The sequence below is a fragment of the Nestor notabilis genome, unplaced genomic scaffold, assembly GCF_000696875.1.
Source record: "Nestor notabilis isolate BGI_N333 unplaced genomic scaffold, ASM69687v1 scaffold1623, whole genome shotgun sequence".
In the NCBI taxonomy this organism is placed as follows: Eukaryota; Metazoa; Chordata; class Aves; order Psittaciformes; family Psittacidae; genus Nestor; species Nestor notabilis.
In genome coordinates this window covers 1-25,438 of record NW_009921316.1, presented here as the reverse complement: position 1 = coordinate 25,438, position 25,438 = coordinate 1, and the positions used below count along the sequence as shown (strand labels likewise).

The following is a 25,438-nucleotide window of genomic DNA, read 5'->3' as shown; positions in this document are numbered from 1 at the left end:
TGCCCAAACAACATGGAGTACATGGAATGTGGAAACTCCTGTGCTGACACATGCGCCGACCCAGAAAGGAGCAAGATTTGTAAAGCCCCATGTACAGATGGCTGTTTCTGCCCTCCTGGTAAGGCAGTTTACCTCTTCCAATGGGTCACACATTATCAAGGAAAAAAAGAGGGAGATCGTTCCCTTTCAGTTAGTGGCATTTTCTTTTTCATTAACATTTTACACTGAAAACGATGAATAAACTGTTTCCTCTAGCATTTTTAACAACTTTCGTCTTGAAAGAACCAGGTCTCTAAAGATTTTAGATCCTGACACTGGAGGAGAGAAAGATTTCTAAGGACTAGGCATAAAAAACTGGTACAGATGTGGGAAAAGGAGAGGTAGTCTCTAGACATAAGAATGCAGGTGAAGTCAAGTGAGGTGCCTCCCTGTTAAAAGGCTAGATATTGCTGTAGCTTAAGTCACATGTGATATAACTGCATAGCTAGCTGTGTGCATGTGTAAGTTTGCACATGAAGTAGAGGCTAAGATGAGGGTCTGATTTCTGTTATATTCACTATTAAAAAGGATGGAAACTGGCTCACATCCTTGCAATCTGGCATTTGATAATCCTGTTCACAGTGACAAATTCTAGTAACATGCAGAGATATTCTTTGGGATTTGCCTTGCTTTCATTTAATTAAAAAATGTTTCCCACTCATTAACACCTGAAAGGGCCTGGTTTTTCTTAAAACATATCCCATTCATTTACAGAAATGCTGAATACTCCAGAGTTTTTTCCTTGCTCTAATCATCCTTGGTGGTGTTTCCCAGACTCACCAAAGGAATATTAACTAGCCAATGTGTCTGAACAGGAACTATCCTTGATGACTTTGGTGGCAAAAAATGCATCCCCAGAGACAGCTGCCCCTGTATGTTTCAAAGCAAAGTCTACTCATCAGGAGGGACCTACTCCACTCCCTGCCAAAACTGGTACTGTTGTGAATTTTTTTGCACTAATAAAGCAGAGGCATTTATTTCAGAGACTTGATAGGTTGCATTATGTTCTTTTCTCCTTTCCCTTCATCCCCCCCATCATTTGTCTTAAATAGTAATGCAAAATCTGAGTCTAAATTTCAGCACTACAGGAAAACTTACAGGTAGACCTCAACCACACATAGTTACCACCCTCACTTGTAACTGCAAGTAAAAACTGAGCTCAAGATTTCAGAATGTGGAAAACTGAGACTCTTCTCCGGTTAGTTCAGAGGCATTGGCCACTAAAATGTGGCAAGGTATCATATCATGTTAATGAGCTGCATTTCCAACCTCCTCTAGGTCTACAAAAGGATGTTTCAAGGCCTGGATCTCAATCATAGAATCCTAGAATCGATTAGATAGGAAAAGGCCTTTAAGATCATCACGTCCATCCATTTCTCCAGGACTGTCAAGACCATCACTAAACCATACCACTGAGAGACTCACCTACACAGTTTCCAAACACTTCCAGGGATGGCGATTCCACCACCTTCCTGTTCCAGTACCTGATTACCCTGTCTGTGAAGAAATTTTTCCCTAATATCCAATCTGAAAAGTCCTGATCCTTAAGAATTACTTGATTTAGAAAAAAATCTGTAGCTTGAACCCGTATCCACTTTACACTAGTGAAAGGTGATCAGACCTCAGGTATATTATTCTCGAAACAGTTTTATTTCTTAATAGGTACCCACCTAGTAAATGAACAGTCATTTGTGTTACTTGAGCTCCTGTGACACCACGTTTCTTGACCATAGGCCTAACTTTTACTGTAGTGAGGAATGAAATATTCTGTGGTGCACGGTAGGGTAAGTCAGATGTTCTGCAAGCCTGTTTGTGTTGGATGTTTCATACATTTGAGGAAATAATCCTCAAAAGCTGCAATTTTGATGAACTGAATTTGTTGGGCTCTCAGTGGTTCCCATCTAGCCACATCCTCACTTATTCCTCACAAGCCTGAGCTAATATGCCCTGGCTGGTCTCCTCTTTGTGCACAGCTCTAAGAATTGTAACTGCTCATTATCTCAGGTCCTCCACAATTAGTTGCTGAAATGTTGCATCAGCAACTTGCTGAACAGTTGCATCAGTAGATGTTGCAGGATCCTGCTTGAAGAGGTTAATTCTATATTTAAAAAGCCAAGTAAACAATTTAGTCCCTAATAAACATTTCTTGCTTGCTCAACTTAGTGTTTCTCTGAAGGAGCTAGTTTGAAGCCCAGTGCATTAAGAGGCATTCATCCTTCACACTTTAAGGGCCAAATATAAAGTCTTCCTCCCACATGGATTTAATAAACAGCCAAATAACAAGCTAGAAAGACAAAGAGGTTGTCATCTGTGAGGATTCAGATACAGATTCTTCGCTTCTTTAAAGTTATGTTTATTCTAACTACGGCTTTTTGGGTTTTGTACAGTACTTGCAAAGGAGGCCATTGGAGCTGTATCTCTCTGCCTTGTTCTGGAAGTTGCAATATAGATGGAGGATTCCACATAACAACGTTCGATAATAAGAGATTCGATTTTCATGGCAACTGCCATTATGTCTTAACTAAGGTATGAACAAAGTCCCATTTCACTCCTAAATCTCATGAGTAGCATAAGGCATTAAGTTATGCTGAAGCTTTATATGACTTAATTTAATTAAATGGCACAAATCCAGAAAGCTTTTCAACACATGCTCAATCTTAAACCGCATAAATTTTCCCATTTGCAATGGATTGCAAGTGAAAGGAAGTGGATGAGCAAAAATTCCTGCAAAACGATTGAATTCCACATAACTGTCTGCAAATATGTGATCCACACAGGCTGATAGCAAGGCGACGGTGCAAAGGAAAGGCAGTGAATATTACTGAATTTGGCAATGAAATAAAGCAGTTTGCAGTTAGCGATTAAGTGCCCCAGTTCTTTCATTACTGCATTTTAGCCTTCCAGAGACACTTTTTTTCTCTTCTGGCTCCTTTCCTGTAAAATGCTAACAATGCCTGCACATCCCTTTTCTCACCTCTTTTCAGAATACTGATGACACATTTGTGGTGATTGGAGAGATCATCCAGTGTGGGACATCAAAGACAGTGACTTGCTTAAAGAATGTATTAGTCACTCTAGGAAGAAGTGTAAGTAACTTGCTTTAGTTAATAGCACATAATACGTCACTTCTATTTAGATTCAAAGATGGGATTTCTCTAACTCTGTGGACTCATTTTGGTCTGTTGCAATCCTGAAACTGCAAGATTAATACCAGCAGGTAATGCAGTGCATGTGTTTATTGGTTTTGTTCTATGCAAGTTATTTCCTTTCCAGTTCTTTTTTACTCTGTTTTTTCTATTTCTTTATAGGTAAATGGGTAAAAATCCTTGTTAGTTTTCCCTCTCTTTTCATGACTTCAAAGCTTTTCACTTGTTTCTTTTTGAAAGAAAGATTGAGATTTCTACAAGAAAAGATTCCCTTCTTTTCTGAGTCCAGAGGTTTTTCCTAATGCATAAGTGAAGTAGCAGAATTTTCCAAATGAAGGCCAAAGGCTTCTCCTACTGAAGATAATGCTGTGATTCACACTGAATTCAGTGAAAGCCAAGTTAGGGATGGTATTTATGCACTCCAAAGTTATACAGATTCATCCCATCCACCTGGTATTTAACTGGTACAGTCCCAACCATGTTAGGAGATCCAACACCCTAACCTCCTTCTATAGTCAATAAAGAAAGATGGGGATCTCCAAAGGACAAGTCAGCCCACCTAAGGTATGAGATGTTCTGGAGGCGCCTGTTTTCCTCCATTGACTACTAAGGGAGTTTGAGTCAGATAGCTCTCATTTTGGTTACATTGCATTTTCAGTAAGATAGATCCAAACCTACACGTAACATGATATGTGAGAGAACTCAGTCAAAACTGTTGCTTATGGAGAGGGTTTTTCTTCTTTTGTTATGGCCAGATTTGCTCTGTATTATTGTACGTCATCCAAAATATGTGCTACATTGACCCCAGAGATGATAATGTTTTGAAGACACTACTTCTTAATGTTTAATGAAGTTTGTCAGGTTGCTGTTGTCTGTCTGATGTCATATTCATTCACCACTGTGGGCTTTTTCTTTTTTCTTTTTCCCTGCAGACAATAAAAATATGTTCCTGTGGAAACATCTACATGAACAATTTCATTGTGAAGCTGCCAGTAAGCAAAGGTAAACATCCTTCTCGCATCTTCCCCAGAGTAGTCTACATTTATTTACAGAGGGATTCCTCCTCTCTCTGAAAAGAATATGATCCTGCTCATTGTTAGGTCATTTAACCTGTGTGCCTACTAGGTCTGAACTCCTTGGGAATTCCTATGTTACACTGGATGCAGTAGTAAATGGCAGTTCCTGTTTACTCAGCTCCATAAAGACTTGCAAGTGCGCACATACTTTATTTTTATTTCTTTTTAGATGACATCACCATCTTCAGACCATCTACATTTTTCATCAAAATCTTGAGCTCAACTGGAGTACAAATTCAAGTGCAAATAAAACCTGTAATGCAGCTCTCCATAACAGTCGACCATTCTTATCAGAATCGCACATCAGGTAGGACAGATCATGCTCTTCCAGTTAGCTCTTAAACTGAGTTATAGCTGCTTGTCTATCACTTGAGGTGAACAAATTATTTGATTTTATATTGATTTTGATATGTTAGAACCCCCAGTTAAACCTGTAGCATTCCTGAAACAAAGCGTTGGCTAACCACTTCAATTTACTGAAGAAAATTAGAAAACTCTGTGATGTTTAGTGTGTGCAGGTCTTTTAGACCCTATTTGTAAAAGCAGACCTTTCTCAGAAACTTGAGATGCAGACTGTGTTCTTGGTCTTGTCACCAGTTTCCTGTTTACATCATTTAAGCTTTTTTGTGCTTCTGTTTCCTATCTGTGCAATGGGATTGCATCCTGTCTCTCCTACCTGTTTGGTTTTGCTTTTGTGATTTCCTTATCTTGTAAGCCATTGATGAAGGCACTTTGTCAGCCAGTGTTTACTGAAGCACATTTAAACAGCTTCCAATCTTTGTGCTATCACTAAGTGTAAATGTAATGCAGAAAAATAATTACATTCTAAAGACAGGGTCCTGTCTGGTTTGTGGGACCATCAGGGAGCCTGTGAAGGAAAGTGGGTTTCTTTCAGGAGAAGGGCTAGGAGTGTTCATATAGAAGCCATTCCTTTTTCCACTAGTGATTTCTTTTTTTCTTTTGCCTTTTTATTTCTTTTCCTGACACCACCCACACAAGGTCTTTGTGGCAATTTTAATAACATCCAGACTGACGACTTCAGAACAGTCACTGGAGCTGTGGAAGATTCAGCTTCTGCTTTTGGTAACTCATGGAAAACTAGAGCCAGCTGTTTTGATGTTGAGGACAGCTTTGAAGATCCTTGTTCAAACAGCGTGGATAAAGGTAGCAGGCTTTTCAACCCTGGATTATCAGTGCTAAATAATTTTCACATGGCAGATAACCAAAAAAGCTTTAGAAATCTCATAAACATCAAAAGCCACGGCCTTTGAGTCTGGAGAACACATTGGTCTTTAAAGTGACAGCTTTGCTTTTAAAACAAAATGACTGCACTGCTGGAGAAAGGGCCAACACTGATGACTCGAAAAGCACACACAGCATCAACAAGAACAATATAGGTTTAAGGCAGAGCACACTTGGTTGTCAATATTAGAGCAAGATCTTACTCCAATCTAGGTTGTTACAGCTGTGCCGAAGTCAAAGGGAGTAAGTTATCAGCAGTATTGACTGCAGCAAGCATTGTACTTTACGAGGTACCCATCTGGTTTCTCACTTTGACTGGGTTTGGCTACATACAGGATTCAGATTGTACTGTCCTAGGTATTGCCACATGTAGTTAAAACTGCAGCTCATAGACACACAGCTCACTGAATATTACATACTTGGCGTTACTGTTGGACTATAAAGAATTGCCTGAATGTAAAGAATTAGCAAAGTTTGATGGAAAACAATGAAAATGGGGAGGTTTTGCAGATGTTCTGCAAACCCAGCCACAGTAATAATGTTAATACTTGGAAGGTGAAACCTTTCTTTTAGGGAGATGGCTGGTTGCCATCCAACTGTGCTTGTTGCCTTGATATTTTAATTCCCCATATTTCTTTACAGCATTATCTGAACATTTCAGGACATTCTAGTTCTGTGTGAAACCTGATAAGAACATTGAATCAAATAGTAATGTGGTTTAAGTGACTATAGATAATGGTGTTTTTTCCCACTTCAGAAAAATTTGCGCAACAATGGTGTTCTCTTCTGTCTAATACAAGCAGTGTGTTTGCTGCCTGCCATTCTGTTGTAGAGCCTTCAGTATACATCAAGGTAAGGCACTGGTCCAAATGGGTGGTTTAATCTAGTGATCTGCTATGAAGGCAGTCTGGCCTAGGGGAGTAAAATGGATTACATTAATGCATGTTTGCAAAGAATTTCACTTATGCTGATGAGAAAAATTACAAAATAAGAGTTTATGCAAGACACGATGGGCCTTTTTGACTGCAGCCTTGAAAATATTAAGTGACTGCCATCAGTGACAGTTCTCTTGTATGATCCAGAAGGAAAATACGAAAAAATGGATTTACTGTTCTTGAAAACCGTTCACTCATTGAAAGGCCAAATCAGTGTTTCTGCGTGAAACTGAACTGAGAGTTTTTTCAGCCCCATGGATTCCTTCTGGTGGTGTTTAAAATTCACCTCTAAGGGGAGAATATATCCTGTGTTTACACAATTTATATCTCATTTATTACTATGGAATCATGTTAGTCTCCTACTTAGAATGCAAGAAGTTGTTCATAAGTACTCTTGTTGTACAGCTGTTGAGGATGTTGGCTGAGCTGGAGAGTTGCCATATTTATGTGAATAGTGAAGATGTTTCTGCAAAATGCAGAAAATACATGTAGGGGGTGCGTGTGATACAATTTACTGAGAAAATACCTGAACATGAAATTTTGCTTATGCTTTACCTCTCCCAGATTTCCCTCAGAAAATATGTCTTCTTGTTAACTATAAGTAGGGAATTTGCAATTTTCAATTAAGGAAAAGTAATAACTAGCTTCCTATGGATCCTGCTGAAGCCATGATTTGTGGAAGCATTTTCCATGAGATCAGTAATGGCAGGATATGTCACTGTCTATGCAGTATGACCTTATTGGTCTTGAGTGACTGGCTGTATAAAGGTTGTTCTGTCCAGCCACCCAATTAAAAGAACTTGAGCTTTAAATCCCCTTTGTACTTTCCTAACTATTTCTTTTGATGCCATTACAAATGATTCCCTATTAAACCATCTTCTGTTATGTACCTGTCATTTAAGTGGGCGTGTCTTACCTACATACTAGATAGGTACTCAAGTGCCAGCTGTTGCTGTGCAGTATTTTCAGTCCTGTATATTTTCAGATGACATATTTTTGACATGTCCTACATTGTATATCCTCATGGGAGGTTGGTATAGACATTTCTTAGTGCTTTAATTAACTGTAAGTGTCCTTATTATTCTTACTATTCATCTATTTGGAGTGTTGGACATAACGTTAAACAACTGCAATTGATTTCCTGTTTCTCAGGTTTGGATAGTATTTCATTAGCACGCATTTTCTTTTAGAGATATTACAAATTAAATTTCATAGGTAATAATACTTTTTAAAAAACTTATTAGTTTGTTACTTTTTGAGTTACTATATGATTCTATGTTTCCCTGTGTCTTCCTTGAGCTGGCCTTAATAATACCCATGTCCTTTTCTGTCCCCTAGAAATGTTTGTATGACACCTGTAATTCTGAGAAGAGTGAAGTTGCCCTGTGTAGTGTGCTCTCTACCTACTCCAGAGACTGTGCTGCAGCAGGCATATCCCTGAAGGGCTGGAGGCAGGGCATCTGTGGTATGCATCCTAAAATACCTGCGGTAGGGATGTAGAGGAACAGCTTCAGTCTGTAGCAGTCAATATCTTTCGTACTTAGTCATCAAGCTAGTGGGTCTTTGAAAAACAGAATAAGCATACATTCTGTAAAAAACTGCCTGTCAAAATCAGTTTATGTCCACTTAATGCTCTTATGATGCATGTTCCTTGTGTAAATATTAGGTGAATTCAGTACTCAGAGAAGCAAAAGAATATAAGGTGTATATAATAACAAGAAGTTGTGATTAGGTTAGTTTTAAACACAAGGGCTTTCCCATGTATTTTAATTCCTATACAGTTTTTGAGCTTCATCTCAGCCCTCAATATCTCAGACATTGCCCATACAAATGGCATCACTCTCATTAACTACATTTTTCCATGTAAAATAGTAGTGATTTTTAATACATACATATAGGTGAGATCTGAGATTGTGGAAGTGTTTAAAAGCTTTTTCAGCTCAGGATTATCTAACAACTCAATAAAAGTTTTGTGGACATACATACACATTGTTACTAAATACACGGATCAGAGTCCACATATTTTATTTTTTTTCTATGGCACTGCCAGAATTCATTATGAGATGGTATCAGAGCTGAGAATAAAACTCACAAGTCCCAGTTTCTGAATTTCACTTCAACATTTCTATTTTTCATTGGCAATCAGCTAGTTCAAGTGATATTTACCTATACTAACCTGAAAATAGATGTATGGGTTTCTTGACTAATAACATATCTGAATAGGAAACACTACAACAATTATTTTTATGCAGTTTTCATGCAGCTATCATCTATTTAATTGCCTGACTTAGAGGCTAGCTGGGATATTTAATAGAAAAAACAAGGTAACAATGTATGTTGCTTTGTTGAAGCCATTGAAGATTACAGTAAGAACAATTTAATAAACCTGTGCTGAAAGAATTCAAAGGGAACACAGTGTAATCCACAGCAAATTATCTTAGAATCATGCAAATTTATGTACTAGAAACAGTCGCTGTTTACTGAAAGCTTTGTTATCAATATAGAATTATTGACTTTTTTTTATGCCAAAGCAAGACTGGTTTGCAGCACGGGTTAGACTGAAATCTGTGGACTCATGGCACAGTAGATAATATTGACAGTGCAGTAACCTTGGGAAAGAATGCTAATGGCTTAATCAGCACAATCATTTTAGGCCTTCACAAGAAGAAAGAATCTTTCAGGAACATGCTTATGGTAAGATGGAAGGTTGCGCTATTCATAAGTGAAAGAAAAAATGGGCCAGAACAGCCACCCTCAGTGATCTTTCCCATTGCAGGCCTTTCTGGCTCCTGCAGCTGTGTCCAGCTGTGCCAGGCCGCGGACAGCACCCAAGGCAGGTTATGTCTTAAGGGGATGTCTACACTGAAGTCAGTAGAGTGTATGAAATAAGCAAACCCTACTAGGTAACGGTTGGCAGTGCATGTGTGTGACACAATCTTTAGCAGAAGCATGAACCATTACATGAGTTACTGGCTTCCCAGAAGACAGTCACAGTTAGTAGCCTCTGCTAAGTCATGACACTGCTTTTCTGGTGCTCCTTGTGCAAGCTAGCTTGAAGCTGGTTTTGATATGCTCATGTTCTCTGCACTCATGCCTCCAGTTGTGGTGTATGTAATCTAAGATTACAAATCTGTGACCATGAGTACTAAGATCAAATAACCTTTCTCTTACCAGATCTCACTTTACTAAAAGCGATCTTTTTCCTCTCTGAGAAAGTTAAAGGGAGAAAGTAAACACATTATTTTATTGCATTAATAGCTAACAATTGAGACACCCATTCAGGTAAATCTGATGTAAACTCATGTTCAACATCTTTATTAATATCTTTCTTATTTGGCCTATTTTGATTTACAGATACTGGTTGATGCATTTTTATAGAATGCCTATAAAGTAGGAGAATATGGCTTGCATGGTTTATGCACAGGCTATTGTGTCTGCCTCAGCTAAGACCAGGAAATCAATTATTTTTCATTCGTGGAGGTGGTGGTTTTGAATGTGTACACAAACCTAACATGCTAACTAATGTAAGAAAGTGTACTATGGTCATGGTCTGGAAAACCATACAGAGCTTTGCTCAGGCATGGAATCTGTTGCTGATATGGTGATAACATTGCTGCAAAGCTGATTAGCATGTTTGCTCATGGGCAACTCCCCTGTACCTTCTAGTACATCTGTAACCAGTTGTGGGGTTAAACCTATGGATTTGATCTAGAAAGAGGTCCAAGATGACTAGATCCTCATTTATTATTGAATTTCAGAGGAATCTGGATGCCAGGCTTTCTTGAAAACCACAACCTTAATGGGGGTGGTATTTCCTGACAAAATTTGCTGTCATCCCTATAGATCGCTACTGCAGATTTTATGGTAGAGTTTTGAAGATGTTGTTTCTTGGTAGCCTGTGAAAATTAATCAGCTTTTCACTGTCTTACAGGATCAGTTGAGCTCTTTAGATATTGTTATTTAACTGTTTGGTCCACCAGAGGTCTTAAACACTGTTCTTTCCGATTTCCCCAAAGGACAACAAGAGTTTTCCTCAAGACATCTATGAAAATTCAAACACACTTTCTTTGGTAGCAGAGTTCCTTGGCACTGTCCATTTAATGTCAAAATATACCCCTTACAAAATATGTTTATTTCTTAAGCTATTCTCAGCCAAAGAAATTATTAGTAAATTACAGAAAATTAGTTTTTAACTATAACGACAATTCAGAAGTTTTTTGGTTTAGTTCTTGGCATAAAATAGAAATGTAAATGGTACCAATTGTAAAATTATACTGATTCCCTTATTCGATCAAGATATACCCTGGTGAGTATTTCAGTATTGAATGTCATGTGGGCTGACTTCCCTCAGACCACTGATTGACAAGGACTTGTAGCTTGAAAAAGTGCATTTGTGGCTACCAATGTACAGAAAGCTGCGTCAACAGCATGAGCGATGACTGCACAGAAAAGGCCATATATCCATTTTATTTCTCTTGCAAAGATCCCTCTGAGGAGTGTCCTGAGACTATGGTTTATAACTATAGCGTGAAATACTGTAACCAGTCTTGCCACTCACTGGATGGACCTGATCCGCTGTGTGAAGTTCAGATCGCTCCTATGGAGGGCTGTGGTTGCCCTGAAGGGACCTACCTCAATGACGAGGAGGAGTGTGTAACTCCAGATGACTGTCCCTGCTACTACAAAGGCAAGATTGTTCAGCCTGGCAACTCCTTCCAAGAGGACAAACTGATGTGGTAAGGTGCTCTGGTGATGCAAAGGCTGCATACCTGAGGGATGTCAGGGCTCTAATCTCTGAATGGTGTCACTTTATTGTAAGGAATAATGACAAATTTCTCCTAGATTCTACCAAAGCAAATATTCCCCTGGCAGGAAGTGCAGCCACAGGAAAGGTTAAGAACCTATATTCCTGGTACCAACAAGAACCTGAAAACATGTTAAGTAGAATAATGTTTGCAACCTGTATCTACACAAAGTTCATTGTTGGGTAAAAAATTTCCATATACAGTGGGAGAATGTTTTCTAGAAGTAAGAGGGCTTGGGGGAGTTTCTGGCTTTGAAATGAAGACGTGACGTAAGAACCACCCTCCAAATCACCATCCTGCAGACTAGCGAAAAAAAAAATCTAGAAAAAAATATTCTGCTTTTAAACTGAGATTTTTTAGAAGAGAGAGCGGGAAAGAGAAAATTGGGGGAGAAATACTAAAAATAACATGATAATTTGCATCTGTAGTGAAAAACAATTGCTATTTTTCTCGTTTTCAAGCAGTTCAGGACAGCAATGCAAACAGCAGGGGAAGGCTGTTTTATTTAAACAATTTATTTGCATCTTTAGACGCCTACGTATTTTCTCTCTCTCAACTCCCGTATTTTTTTTTCTGAGGATTCTATTCTTTTTTGTAAACACAGGTTCATTTTGTAATTTAATAGGTCTCCTTTAAGAAGGTATTAGTCTCATCCCATGGAGTGGAAAATAGATGCTTATGAAAATTTTGATTTAAGGAAAAGACACAGTAAACCAGTGGCAGATGAAGGAAGAGTATTTAAGAGTTGGGTGTCTAAATCTTCCTTCTGGGGATGGTAATTTATGTCTGTGAACCTGATAGCTGTACCAAATACTCATTTTGATAGGAATTTGTTATTTATGTGACTAGTGAAGCTTTGCAGTGCCTTTCTCTTTAGTGAGAGAGAAATATGCAAAGAGCTGATGTGTTTCATTTTATGGAATCTCTAGCAAATGCATTCAAGGAAGATTAGACTGCATTGGAGAGACTGTCCTGGTAAAAGGTGAGATTTTGTTAAATAATGGCATTATGGTATCAGCTAGTATTTATAATGTTTTTCTGTGTTTATCTCACTTTCTGTAACACTTTAGTATTTTACGCAGTTTTGCCTTCTCCCTGAAATGTGCTGGTTATTGGTAATAGTTGTCGTTGTAAAAATGTCACCAGACTTGCTGGGTTCTTTAAAAGATGAGGATATTTCTCAAAACTTAGTTCTCTGCTTCCTTTTCCCCACACTGCTGGTGGGCAGGAGCAAAAGCTAATAGAAACTGTAAATGCTAGACATACGCTGCCCTCTGAAATGCTGTTTTACAACTGCTGACAGCATCCTTACTGTTTTCACTAAATTACCTTTCTAAAATGTTTTCTTCCTTCTATAGATTGCCCTGCTCCTATGTATTACTTCAACTGCAGCTCTGCAGGTCCTGGTGCAACTGGATCAGAGTGTCAGAAAAGTTGTAAGACACAGGACATGCATTGTGTAAGGACTTCACCTCCTAGCAGGAACATGGGACAACATGATTGTGCATGTATGATTGTCCTTAACAAATGCTGTTGGTAACATGCTATGCTGTTCACAGACCAGCTACTTTAATGATAACATGGCAGCTATAGCTATAGCTATCCACATAGCTGTGACACTTGTAATTTGATTGTCAATAATTTACAGTTGCAGGCTTAAAAAAGAATACACAAAAGATTAGCATCCAGAGCTAGCACTTCTGCTCGTTCCCTGTAGTTTTTGTGGATTAATCAGTTGCCTTGTGTTTTGTCTTCTATACACAGTATGTCACAGAATGTGCTTCTGGCTGCATGTGTCCTGATGGGCTGGTATTAGATGGCAGTGGAGGATGTATTCCCAAAGATCAATGCCCGTGTGTTCATGGAGGACACTTTTATAAACCTGGAGAAACCATCAAAGTGGACTGCAACACATGGTATGTTACTCCAGGGAACCTTGCTTTATAACAAAGTTGTTAAATTTATCAGTGCATTTTGAAGCTTTCTCTTCATCATTAGAGTCATCAGGCTTCTAGTAAAAATAAAAGGGGAAACATTTCCCCTCTGCAACACACTGCATGATCCTGCACTTGGAGAGAACAAGTACTAAAATATTCTGTCAAATGATTTCCATCCTTTTTGCAAACTGCTTCCACACAAGCTTTAGAGGTACCAGCCTCATCCAGTTGCTCTGTGACTGGTCATCTGTAAGAGGTAATTGAGTCTGCATCTGTTGGGCACAGCTGAACCCCAGAAAAGGATTGAATTTGGAGGAGGGAGGACTTACAATGATCTTCTAGTGACTTGCAGTGCTCCTGGGTGCGTAGTTCTCAAATAAGATAAATGAATGCTCTAGTTGATCCAATTGCTGGTATAACTCTGCCACAGACTTCACTGCTATTACTGATCATGGTGGGCAAAATGCATTGAATCCTTTCCCATTATTTAGTGAGGATGACATTGTATAGTCCTGCCAAAAAGCTGTACAGAAAGTGTCAGAAACATTTTGGTCTGATCACCATCGTACAAGCAATTAAGTTTAGCATGTGAAGCCAAACCCTGATAAGCAGTTGTTGATATCACAGAGACCATTAAGAACTTTTATTGCAGTTAGGGCTTTGTTTTCTTATGAGAACAGGACATACATAGGAAAAAATCACATTCTCTGTGTCAAGGGTATAGCAATTAAAATTTTTTGTCTATGTTCGCCATGAACTGGAGGTGAAGTTTGTCAAGGTCTGATGGGTGGACCTCAGCTGGATGCCAGGTGCCTACCACGCTGCTCTATCACTCCACTCCTCAGCAGGATGGGGGAAAGAAAATAAGATAGAAAAAACTCATGGGTCAAGATAAAGATGGTTTAATAAAGCAAAAGCAAAGGCTGCATGGAAGCAAAAAGCCTCAGGTTTATTCTCTACTTCCTATCAGGGAAGGGCTTCAGTACACATAGTGATTGCTCTAGAACACAAATGTAATAACGACAAATGCCCGCACTCCTCTTTTCTCTTAGCTTTCATTGCTGAGCAGATGCCATATGGTACAGAATATCCCTTTGGTCAGTTTGGGTCAGCTGTCCTGGCTATGTCCCCTCCGAGATCTTGCCCACCCCACAGCCTACTGGTGAGGTGGAATGCTGGACAGACAGCCTTGATGCTGTGTGTGCACTGCTCAGCAGTAGGCAAAAGAGTGGTGTGTTATCAGCACCTTTCTAGCTACCAGTACAAAGCAAAGCACTGTGGGGGCTGCTATGGGGAAAATTAACTTCATCTCATCCAGACACAACACACAAAGAAAGACAGGGATAATATTGGTTCACACCACTGTAGTCAGGAACAGAACGACCACATGGTACCTCACAGATTAATATTCAGAAATGGCTGAAATATTCAGTTCTTCACCTTGAATTTACCTCATAAATCCCCACTGTCTGCTGCTGGGACTTAATGATATCTGAAGGAAAAAATAAAATAAAAATAAACAAAGTTCATACATGTCTTGGTACTAAACATGAACTTTCTCATTAGTAAACCATCTCATGGCATGGTCTCAGAACAGTCGAGATGGTAAACTTGGAAGAGTGGGAGATGACTGCTTTCTTTGAAGTACTGCAAAAGACAAACCTATGAATTACTCTGCCCCTGTTTGGGCGTTAAGGAAAAAACAAAGATGGTGATTCTTTGCATTTCACCTCCCAGCACCTGCAATAAAAGGGAGTGGAACTGCACAGACAATGCCTGCAAAGGAACCTGCACTGTGTATGGAAATGGACATTACATGAGCTTTGATGGGGAGAAGTTTGATTTCCTGGGAGACTGTGACTATATCCTAGCTCAGGTATCAATTTTTTTCACTTTCCTATAATTACGCTTTTCAAAGCTTACACCGTAGGGTTCAGTCTGATTAATTAAAGGGCTATCCCATGCAAATTAGTCAACACTGATGAGCAGTGCCCACTCCCCTCCTCTTGTACCTAGAGCAAAGCAATTAACCCTCAGAAGTGACACAAGAAGGCACTGTGGGATCCTAAACGATTAACTCCTGGGCTGGACAGCCCTCTCCTGATGTAATTTCAGCACCTGTAATGGAAAGGAATTGGTGTGGTGCTGGAAAGCTAAGTGTTTCTCTCAGCCATTCAAGACTAACAGTGCTTTTGTTGTGACAGAAACACGTAGAGGTTAATGTGTGAGCTTCATGTATAATAATTGCACGTAATGAAACAGTACTCCGTGACACATTTTGTCATTCCCAAATTAAAATTGGTTTTGTTAATTTTAAGGAAAAAATAAAATACCTTTTTGGTTTTGCAGGATTTGTGCTATGAAAAGCTCCATTTTTTCTTATTTTTTTTTCTTGAAATTCCTAGTCGAGTATGAACCTGTCACCAGTTCAGCTGCCACCAGATTCTTCTAAAATGCCCAGAGTTTTAGTGAATAAAAAAGTGACAAAATAGAAGAAGTCAGATTCGAGTGTCATTCATTTAGAGTTCCTGAAAATGTGTAAGAGTGGTCTGGTTGCCTGAAAAGGTCTAATATGATGTCATCTATTTTTCTAAGGATTTTTGCCCCAATAACAAGGATGCTGGCACCTTCCGAATTGTAATTCAGAACAATGCCTGTGGGAAGTCACTCTCCATCTGCTCCCTAAAGATCACACTAATTTTTGAGGTTTGTCTAGAACTGGTTATAAGTGAGGAGCTGTAGTCTTTGTTTTGTAGTAGTTAGTGTAGTTATCTCCTTTTATTCCAGACCAGTTGCTGCTAGAGAATACCTAGAGAAGTCAAACAGCCAAAAAGTGGAGACAGGAAAGCTGGGAAATGTTTAGGTATTTGCTGTTAACGGGGCTGGACACTTCTGCAGGTGAGGGTATAGATGAGGGGAGTCAACTGGTAGAGATTTTAGAGAAGCACGTTTCTATACCATGGTTTGAGCACATGGCAGATGTAACTACAGAGGAAGAAGTTTCTTCTTCCCTTCAGCTCAGGCTTAGCATTCCCCCAGAGAGTACACAATAGAGATTTCTCCCATAGTAGGGGGTGAGAGGATAGTGAAACAAAGCAGCATGACGAGGGGTGTCCTAGCATGCCCAATTGCCTGTGCACTCAGGAGCTGTTGTGCCAGCAGAACAGATTTCATCTAGAATGAGGACAATTTCTGTGACTGTGAGGTAAGACTTACTTATTGAGGTAAGACTGAACTCAGTGGGTCTTGATTATGGCTCACATGTCTGGCAATAGACCAAGATGTAAAGACTAAAGAAAATTAAGATGAATGACAAGAAGCAGAATACCAGTGCTGTTACACTAAGATTCCTATTGGATTTCCTTCCATGCAATTTCTCTGTTCCTTGTAGAGCAGTGAAATAAGGCTCTTGGAAGGAAGAATTCAAGAGATAGCTACTGATCCAGGAGCTGAGAAGAATTACCAAGTGGATCTCAGAGGGGGTTATATTGTGATTGAAACAAACCAAGGGATGAACTTCATGTGGGACCAGAAGACTACTGTTGTTGTTCACGTGGCACCATCTTTCCAGGTAGGTATGGGATGGAGAGAGAGTTATGTTTTCAAACTCAGAGAATTAAGAACCGAAAGCACTGAAGCCCCAGTTTGAAAAGCAGGGCTTGGAAAAGTGTTTGGTTCAGTGGACAAGAAGAATCAATCAGGCCATATCTTGTGTGTTGTTTTATTTCATTGTTCAGTCAGTATGAAAAGCTCCAAAATATTTGGAGCTAGAAGACAGACTTTTTGCTGTATTGGAGGGCTAACAGAGTGATTTTGTCACTTGAAGTCCAGCTGTTTCTAAGCCTCAAAGTGATGGCTATTTAGAGATTTGCAGCTATTTTGTCTTAGCCTGCTTTATTGTTTATTTCTGTCAAACAGTGGGCTGAGCACAAAATAACCAAACTATTTACTGTGCCTACACAAATTACTCAGGGAAAAGTCTGTGGCCTTTGTGGGGACTTTGATGGCCGCTCAAGGAATGACTTCACAACCAGAGGGCAGTCCATGGAGATGAGCATCCAGGAGTTTGGAAATAGCTGGAAAATAACAAGCACCTGCTCAAATACAAACATGACAGACCTGTGTGCTGATCAGCCTTTCAAATCTGCTCTGGGACAAAAGCACTGCAGCATCATTAAGAGTAACATCTTTGAAGCCTGTCACAGTAAGGTAATCCTGTTCTCTCACCCTTAGTAGGTTCACACTAGTTATTTGTGGCTATTATAAAGCATATTTGCACAGAAATTTTTACTATTGAAGACTATTATTGCATAATAGTCTGCAACCTTGAGTATAAGGGTTACTTCTTTCAAAACCTCACTTTACAGCTATGCCAGTTGAATCCTTTTGCACAATACTGAGGAAACAACAGTGCCTGCTTTGAGCAACTGAAGACAAAGAAAATAATAGTCAGCCACCAGAAGTAAAAACTTAGGTATCAGTTTGTAAAATCTGGAGATTAGTTAGCATAGGACTGTTTATATGGGGATCCTTGGGAAAGTTTATTCAAATTACCTAAAGAGATTAATATTTTGGTTTATTTTAGACACAAATTGAATTAATCTAAACAGAAACAAGGCTACTAACTCTTAATGACAATGTCTGTACAAAGCTTCAGTGCAGTTTAATAATCCATTTTAAAAGCAAACATGTATTACTTTCCTTAGTTAGTTCATTTTATCACAGGTTAAAACACAAGAGAAGTGAAGATCAGTGGAAATAGGATTTTCTTTAATATTCACTTAAGCACTATCTCTCAGTTCGAGAGTGTACACACTATGTAGTTGTGCTGAGCCAAAGCAAGGTAGGTCAGTCCTGCAGAAATTACACTGGAAAGATATTTTAAGCATAAATGCCAGTATTACACACATGAGAATTAGAAGATTTAGAGTCCAATTCCACCTGAGTTGGAAGAATAGAATAGAAAACTACCTGTATAAAATGTCATGTCTCCTTCACGATGACCTCAGGCTGTCACAGACAGCCTGGTTCTGCCAAAGAAACTGCCAGTGGATGGCAGAAATTCTCTCATTAAAACACAGTGCAGCAGGTATTCTGTGGTAACAGATCTGTTGGTGTCTTGATAGGTGAACCCAATACCATATTATGAATCTTGTATTTCTGACTTCTGTGGCTGTGACAGTGTGGGAGACTGTGAGTGCTTTTGTACCTCAGTTGCTGCTTATTCAAGAAGCTGTAGCAGAGCTGGTGTCTGTATCAACTGGAGAACTCCTGCCATTTGCCGTAAGTATTGCGCTGAAAATACATACAGAAAAGCAGTGCTCTGTGCACTCACACATATGGGAGATTAAGAAGAGCAGAATTCTGACATCACTGTGCATACATGACTTAACGTGTATGTAAACTCTTGTTTACAAGATTTAGAAAATAACCTGTCTGGTGTCTGAGACTTACAGGGCTTTTATTCTTCTATTCCAGCTGTGTTTTGTGATTATTATAATCCACCTGACAAACATGAGTGGTTCTATAAAGCCTGTGGAGCCCCTTGTCTAAGGACTTGCAGGAACCCACAAGGGAAATGTGGGAACTTGCTGTACAGTTTTGAAGGTAATTCTTATTTGGCTTTCATGAAGTTCATGGAAGTTGAAGCTATTAGTCTGGTTTTAAGTGTCTTAAGTATTGAGGTTGCTGAAAGAATATCCCATTTGCCCCAGAAACTCATTGACCTGGTCTAATTCCCCGTGTGATGGTGCCATTTATAGCATAATTTGCCTGTTGCCTTTAAATCTGGTGAGAGATAAAAGGTCATTCAGTAAAATTTTGCAAAGTATAATTATCTATTGACAAACAAAGTTAAAACTTTTGGGAGAGAGGGAAAAAGAGGATGTGGAAAAATCATTGTCATATAAAGAACATCTATACTGGGATTACATTCATTTTGGGATCAAGTCGGCATCTGATAAGGGTATTTATGTGTTTTCCCTGGATCTACATAAAGCAGACTAAGAATGCTTTGTTTACTTTAACTTTTCAGGCTGTTACCCGGAGTGCAGTCCTGATAAGCCATATTTTGATGAGGAGAGCAGGGAGTGTGTCTCGCTCCCCAACTGCACTTCATGGTAGGTCAGTTGCTGGTGAGAGAGAAAGAACAGCTCTTGAAATGACAAGCTAGGCAATGTTTAGTTTATGGTCATAGGCAGTGGCGATTATCATTAAATCCACCAGGAGTAGGCTTTTATGTGAAACCAGATACTGTTGCAGACATTGTTATTCCACATATTGATTCAAGTTAATAAACCAAGTCTTCTTTTCTCTTTATCTTCAGTGATCCTGAACAGAAACTATGTACTGAAGACTCCAAAGGTAACTTTTCACCACCCTCACTATCCACTGAGTGATGATAGGATTGGAACAACCCAACACCACATGTTACTGCAGGTGTAACATGGTATTAGGACTCTAGCTAGCTGGTTCAATAGGTGGATGCACAGCAGTACAGATATACTTTGATAAGCAAAATGCAACCTTTGATTTGAATAACTGTCTGAAGGATAATAATAGAGAGAAAGGAGAGAAGCGTGAAATGTGAGATTCATCTCACCCAGGTAGAAACCACTTCTCCATGTTTACACTTCTTTGGTAGTCAGTGAAGACAGACAAAAAGTAGTCTGAAGCAGGCCATTCATGGTAACTGTTTTAATGAGCATTTTTAGACAGGTCAAATCTTGTAGAAGTCCTTGTAGCTATTTTCTGTCCACTAATTTCATAATAAGCCTAGATGACTATCTTATAAGAGACATGTTTGTGTGCCTAACAGACACACTTGCTTAAGGTATGTTATCAGTTCATTACCATATTTGTGAGAAACCACATCACACCCCAAAATGCAGGGTGAGCCAGAAGACAACACACCTTCAATATTACTGATTTTGTTACAGTAATAGATATATTCCCTTGGGTTCCTGAATGTATATTCTCCAATTTCTTATTTAGTTAAATTAAATTTTTTATCACCACATATTCCTCATTAGTGGATGGAATTTCTATTTATTTAAATTTCTTATTTATTTAAATTAATTTTTTTATCACCACATATTCCTCATTAGTGGATGGAAATGGCTGTACAACATCTTCTGAGCCAGTATTTTATTACTTAGCAGGGCAGTAATCCCAGTCACATTCCCTGCCATGAGGGAATGCACCTGAGTTCCATGCTTGGTAAGAACAGTGCCAGTTCTGATGCTTTCACTAGCCAGTGGTCCCTCTATGCAAGCTGACTCCAAAAAACACCAGCAACCACAAAAATCCAACCTACTTTAAATAAATGAGGTAGACTCCCAGTGCAACTTCTCAAGTAGAAACTGATAATTTTTTTCAGCCAGGTAATTCATATTTGATGATATTAGCTACAGAAAAATAAATCCAGAGTTTGTTTTTTCTTTTCATTTGTGTTTATATTATGAGTGTCCCCTGTTATCACATCATTTGCTCTTTTTGGTGCCTCAGAATGCCTTTGCTGCTACAATGGAAAGACCTACGCCTTAAATGAAACTCTATACAGCCAAGCAAATGGGACCAAGTGTGGTGATGCTGTCTGTGGCCCTAATGGGGAGATCATTAGAACATTCATCCCCTGCAGAACTCCATCCACACCAGCACAAGGTACTAGATTTGTAAGAGATCTGGTGGTGATTTTATGGAAGTCTGTAATGGTAATAAGATTCCTCCATCTTGGAAAAACACTCCTACTGCAGGTCTAGGATAAACTAAGAATTTAAGGCAGTTGAAGATTAAGGAATGACGGGTCAAAACTTCTGGGTCTCATAGTGGAGACCAAAAGTGTAATTTTTATAGATTCTTACTGTCAATGGTGAATAGAGAGAATAGGGAGATTCAGCCATTTTTCAGTACAGCTTTTACAATAACCTTGGGCATACCACTGTTGATGCTCTGGTAGTGTTAGTCTCAATATTTCTTACTTCTAAACCTTGTTTTACTCCTTCTCATCACCTTTATCACACTGTTTCTTATTCTACTGCTTTCTGCGTTGAAATAAGTCAGTCTCAAATACCCTCCGGAGCAAGAAAATAAAGCTGCCTGGTGGTTTACTCCCTTCTCAAAAGAGAAGCTGCAGGTTCATTCTGAACGAACAGAAAATAGAAAGTAAAAAGGAATAAAGAAAAGGCAGAATTTCGCCACATAGCGAAATTTATAGCATAAAAAATATGCATGATCCTTGTAGCAAATTATACAATGGGAACACGGAAAATCAAAAGTTAGTTTCTCCACTCAAGTGGAAATGGTAAAGACACACACCCACGTGTTTGGTATTTACTAAATGTGTTAACAACTGAAATAAGAAGTATAATGCAGTAATAGCTAGGAAAGGCAGGACTATTGAAAACAGAGTGTAGGTGGCATAGTAGAATGTCGAAATAATCTGTCTGTATTTAAATCAAAAGATTCTTTGCAACAAGGCATTAAAAAGCAAAATGGTGTGCTACTGGAAATCACCTCTCCAAAGTCAGGTGACATCCTGCAGATTTAGAAAGTTCAAAGAAATCCTTAATTATTAAAAATAAACTTTGGAAACTGCCAGATTGCAACTTGCCTGGGAGAAGGAAACAATAAGCAACAGTAGAAGGGTGGTTTGTTGTATTCTATATATAAAAAAAAAAGCCTACAAAGGGAAATGTGTGTGTGTTATTCTAGTAGCACACAGTGTAATATATAGAGAGAATATAGAAATACAGAGGGGGTGTTCTCAGTGTGTACATGTAGAGAATGTGGTGGCGACGTAAAAATGATTTTTTGTTCTCTTTTTTGTGTTCGTAGAGAATGTAATAAATGCCATAGGACTTTAAAAGTAGAGTAGCAAAGGATTTGAATATTGTGTTCATTTCCTGCAGAACCACAAATGCAACCTGTAACATCTACACCTCCATCGTCAATGGTAGCCACTCCCTGCTTCTGCAATGACAATGGACAATTGATACAAATGGGTGAGAAACCAAATTTTTTTTCTGCACCACTGGTGTGGGAAGATGTACTGTTAGATAAAAGTGCTTAGCAAGTGCTCATTCAGCCTGCTGCAGTTACGCATTACCACATCTAGTTACATCTTTGAGCTGTAACTAACAACTCTCCTACATCTTATGACTTTGTCCTGGTTTGGATACCCCTGGTATAAGGAAGCTTACACAAATCCTAAACTGCAGAACATGGGCTTGTAATCCACAGTCATATTCCAAAAACAGAGGAGGGAAGACTCTTCTTCATCTCTTAGTAGCTCCTGAACCACCTATTTCCTAGTCTGTGAAGACCAGATGCACTCAGTGATATACTCAATATTCTCTCTTCTTGTACTCATTTTCAATTCCCGCTAATGTACTTAAGAGCAGAATTTTAGATTAGCTGTCTGTGGCACTCCCTCAGCCTTTGCCATTTGGATGAATTGAGCTCTGATTCAGCCGCTGAATTCAAGGAGTTGCAGTCACATCTGAACATGGCCATTGGGTACAGGCAGATAGCTAAATACAGGGCTGAATATGTGGCTGATCTGTGATGAACAGGCCTTGAGAGTTACCAGTTTCATGCACAGTCCAGCACTAACTTTTGTTTTGGCCTTGCAGGAGAAAATGTTTCCTTGCCAGTTAATGTATCAGGTCACTGTGCTTTCTCCGTTTGCAATGCATCATGTCAGATTGAATTAATTTGGGCAGAGTGCAAAATTGGTCATACTGAGGCCCTCAAGACCTGTGATCCAAACTCTGAAACCTGTCCACTAACACCTGCTCCCAGTGCATCAAGCCAAGCTCCTGCTACCACAGGGACTCCTGTGAACGATTGTCTTGGGCTCATTCCTCCCAGAAAGGTGAGAGAATGAAAGAATATGTGTTTCTTTAGGTACCACATTGCCTGCAGCCAGAATTTGGTGTTCTCCTCTGATGCTGGTAACACCATTACAGCTGGTCTGCAGGTGTGGCTGAATTACATGATTTAGAAGTGTACCAGAAGCCCCCAAATAATTGAGGGAATAAATTGGAGATTATTCTGTTCACCTGAAACATCTAAATGGTCATAAGTGGATAGAGTTACCTAAGATCAACAAAGACTAGGAAAGCACATCTGGCAGTGTCCCAACATCAGAAATGAGGTCAGGACCAAGTACTATACAAAATGTTGTAGAACAGAAGTAGATACCAAGGCTCTGTTGATTGCTATGTTTCATATTGCCTGGTTTCCAGATGAAGAGTAGATAGCAAATAATGCCATGCTAGACAACCAACTCTGTTGATTTTAAAGATTTTGTTACATTACTTTGCTATGTGCTTCTCCTCTTCTTTTTCAATCCATCAATAGTTTAATGAAACATGGAACTTCGGAAACTGCCAGATTGCGACTTGCCTGGGAGAAGGAAACAATATTAAGCTGTCCAGCATGACTTGCCCATCTCAGCAACTGAAACTCTGCACCAATGGCTTCCCGTTCACAAAACGCTATGATGGAACTGGTTGCTGTGAAGTCTTTGAGTGTCAGTGTAAGTACTGCAGCAGGAGAAATACTGAAATTTATGTTATGTTCAGTTTGGTCTCAAGAAAGATGTCTATGTGGTCAATACCTATATTATATTTATATAATGGAAAAGGAGTTCTATTTAATGCATTTGCTTTTGAGAGCAGATGACAGTGTCCTTGCTAGGCTAATTTTTCTTTACTAAGCTGGTTATTTCAGCTCTCACTGAAAGCAAGTAAAAGAATTAAAACCATCTTGTACTTACAGGAAGGTCAGAAACCAAGCTTGAAGCCTGTCACTCTGTCTTCCAGGTATTTGCAGTGGATGGGGAAATGAGCATTATGTGACTTTTGACGGAACATATTATCATTTTAAAGAAAACTGCACCTATGCCCTTGTGAAGTCAATTCATCCGGACACTCACAACTTCTGGATTCACATAGACAACTACTACTGTGGTGCCATTGATGGAGCAATTTGTTCAATGTCCCTTCTCATTTTTCACTCTGACTCTGTTGTTGTTCTGACACAAGCAATGGAACATGGAAAAGAAACAAACTTGGTAAGGTATTGTGAAAAATTCATTCTCAGTGTTATTTTGCTGTAGTTACAGTTATTGTACTGCTAAATGTCCTGTCACAACAAGGAATGAAACTTGTAAAAATGCAATGGGTAGGAAACGTAATTACATTGCTTTCTCTCTATCTTTTTTCCTTTGTGTCAAGAAAAATTTATATGCTAAAAACTTGGGAAAATATCACATAATTGAAAGTTGTGGCTTTCTTCCTGACGTGAATTTTAAAAAATAAATTACAACATATTAAAAAGGAATCATAGAGAACTGCTAAAATGAATGCCTTTGACAGACTTCTTCTGGTGCACCTGAAGTATGAATCTGTGCTGCTCTACTTTCCAGTTGCACAAACCTCATACCTTACTCAACAGAAGGTTGTCCATAGAAACTTTTGCTTCTCTTCTTTTTAGATTTTGTTTAATGATAAGAAAGTTGTTCCAGACATTTCCAAGAATGGTATCAGGATAACCAGTTCTGGCCTCTACGTCATAGTAGAAATACCTGAATTAGAAGTTTATGTCTCCTACAGTCGACTTGCATTTTACATAAAACTCCCTTTTGGAAAGTTTAATAACAGTACCATGGGACTGTGTGGTGAGTGTCCTCATCAGCTGCCAGTAATGAATGCAATAAATTTTTCTACTTCTTTCTCTCATGCCCTTGTAAACATCTCTTAATGCTTGCAAATCCACTGATTTCTATTTCTCCCCAATTTTAATAGATGTATTTCTATTTGGTGGAAAGGCACTGTCAGAAGACAGAGTTCTAAATCACTTTCTTTCTGTTCACAGCCTGTTGGTGGATGGAGATAGGCTCTTTCTAAGCCTTTCCTCTTGATCATATCTATTTAATATGGGAATGTACAAAATCTGGACAGTTCCATGCTGGATAAAGCCATCTCAGTTGTTTTAACATCAGGAGAAAGGCATCAACCAAGACATAACTCTGGTTTTCATGAGTAATTGGCAAACTACTTCTTTCAGCCTTCTTTCCTATAAACAGTTCTTGTGAACTCAGACAGGACCCCACATGTTGCTATCTTCCCACAAAAAGGAGAACTTATAGAATCATAGAATAGTTAGGGTTGGAAAGGACCTTAGATCGTCTAGTTCCAACCCCCCTGTCATGAGCACCACTAAACACCACACACTAAACTATGTCGCCCAAGG

At 39.0% G+C, this 25,438-nt stretch overlaps 1 protein-coding gene across 1 annotated transcript in view; it reads left to right on the top strand.

Moving 5' to 3' along the window:
- LOC104403057 (mucin-5B) overlaps nt 1–24,886 on the top strand; it is a gene marked incomplete at its 3' end in the record, with an annotated part of 33,482 nt that extends 8,596 nt beyond the window's left edge. Inside the window, exons 7-33 of the mRNA XM_010011090.1 lie at nt 1–118; nt 855–972; nt 2,427–2,565; nt 3,024–3,125; nt 4,118–4,187; nt 4,431–4,568; nt 5,261–5,425; nt 6,261–6,355; nt 7,777–7,903; nt 10,922–11,174; nt 12,173–12,225; nt 12,602–12,702; nt 13,008–13,159; nt 14,918–15,056; nt 15,776–15,886; nt 16,572–16,751; nt 17,153–17,389; nt 18,307–18,463; nt 18,659–18,787; nt 19,215–19,299; nt 19,506–19,543; nt 20,687–20,842; nt 22,090–22,182; nt 22,813–23,054; nt 23,543–23,720; nt 24,007–24,257; nt 24,680–24,886. The exon at nt 1–118 is cut by the window's left edge and continues 3 nt beyond it. Of these exons, the coding sequence (XP_010009392.1) occupies nt 1–118; nt 855–972; nt 2,427–2,565; nt 3,024–3,125; nt 4,118–4,187; nt 4,431–4,568; nt 5,261–5,425; nt 6,261–6,355; nt 7,777–7,903; nt 10,922–11,174; nt 12,173–12,225; nt 12,602–12,702; nt 13,008–13,159; nt 14,918–15,056; nt 15,776–15,886; nt 16,572–16,751; nt 17,153–17,389; nt 18,307–18,463; nt 18,659–18,787; nt 19,215–19,299; nt 19,506–19,543; nt 20,687–20,842; nt 22,090–22,182; nt 22,813–23,054; nt 23,543–23,720; nt 24,007–24,257; nt 24,680–24,886 (3,834 nt within the window). The remainder of the gene's footprint in view (nt 119–854; nt 973–2,426; nt 2,566–3,023; nt 3,126–4,117; nt 4,188–4,430; nt 4,569–5,260; nt 5,426–6,260; nt 6,356–7,776; nt 7,904–10,921; nt 11,175–12,172; nt 12,226–12,601; nt 12,703–13,007; nt 13,160–14,917; nt 15,057–15,775; nt 15,887–16,571; nt 16,752–17,152; nt 17,390–18,306; nt 18,464–18,658; nt 18,788–19,214; nt 19,300–19,505; nt 19,544–20,686; nt 20,843–22,089; nt 22,183–22,812; nt 23,055–23,542; nt 23,721–24,006; nt 24,258–24,679) is intronic.
- Nucleotides 24,887–25,438: the final 552 nt, after the last annotated feature.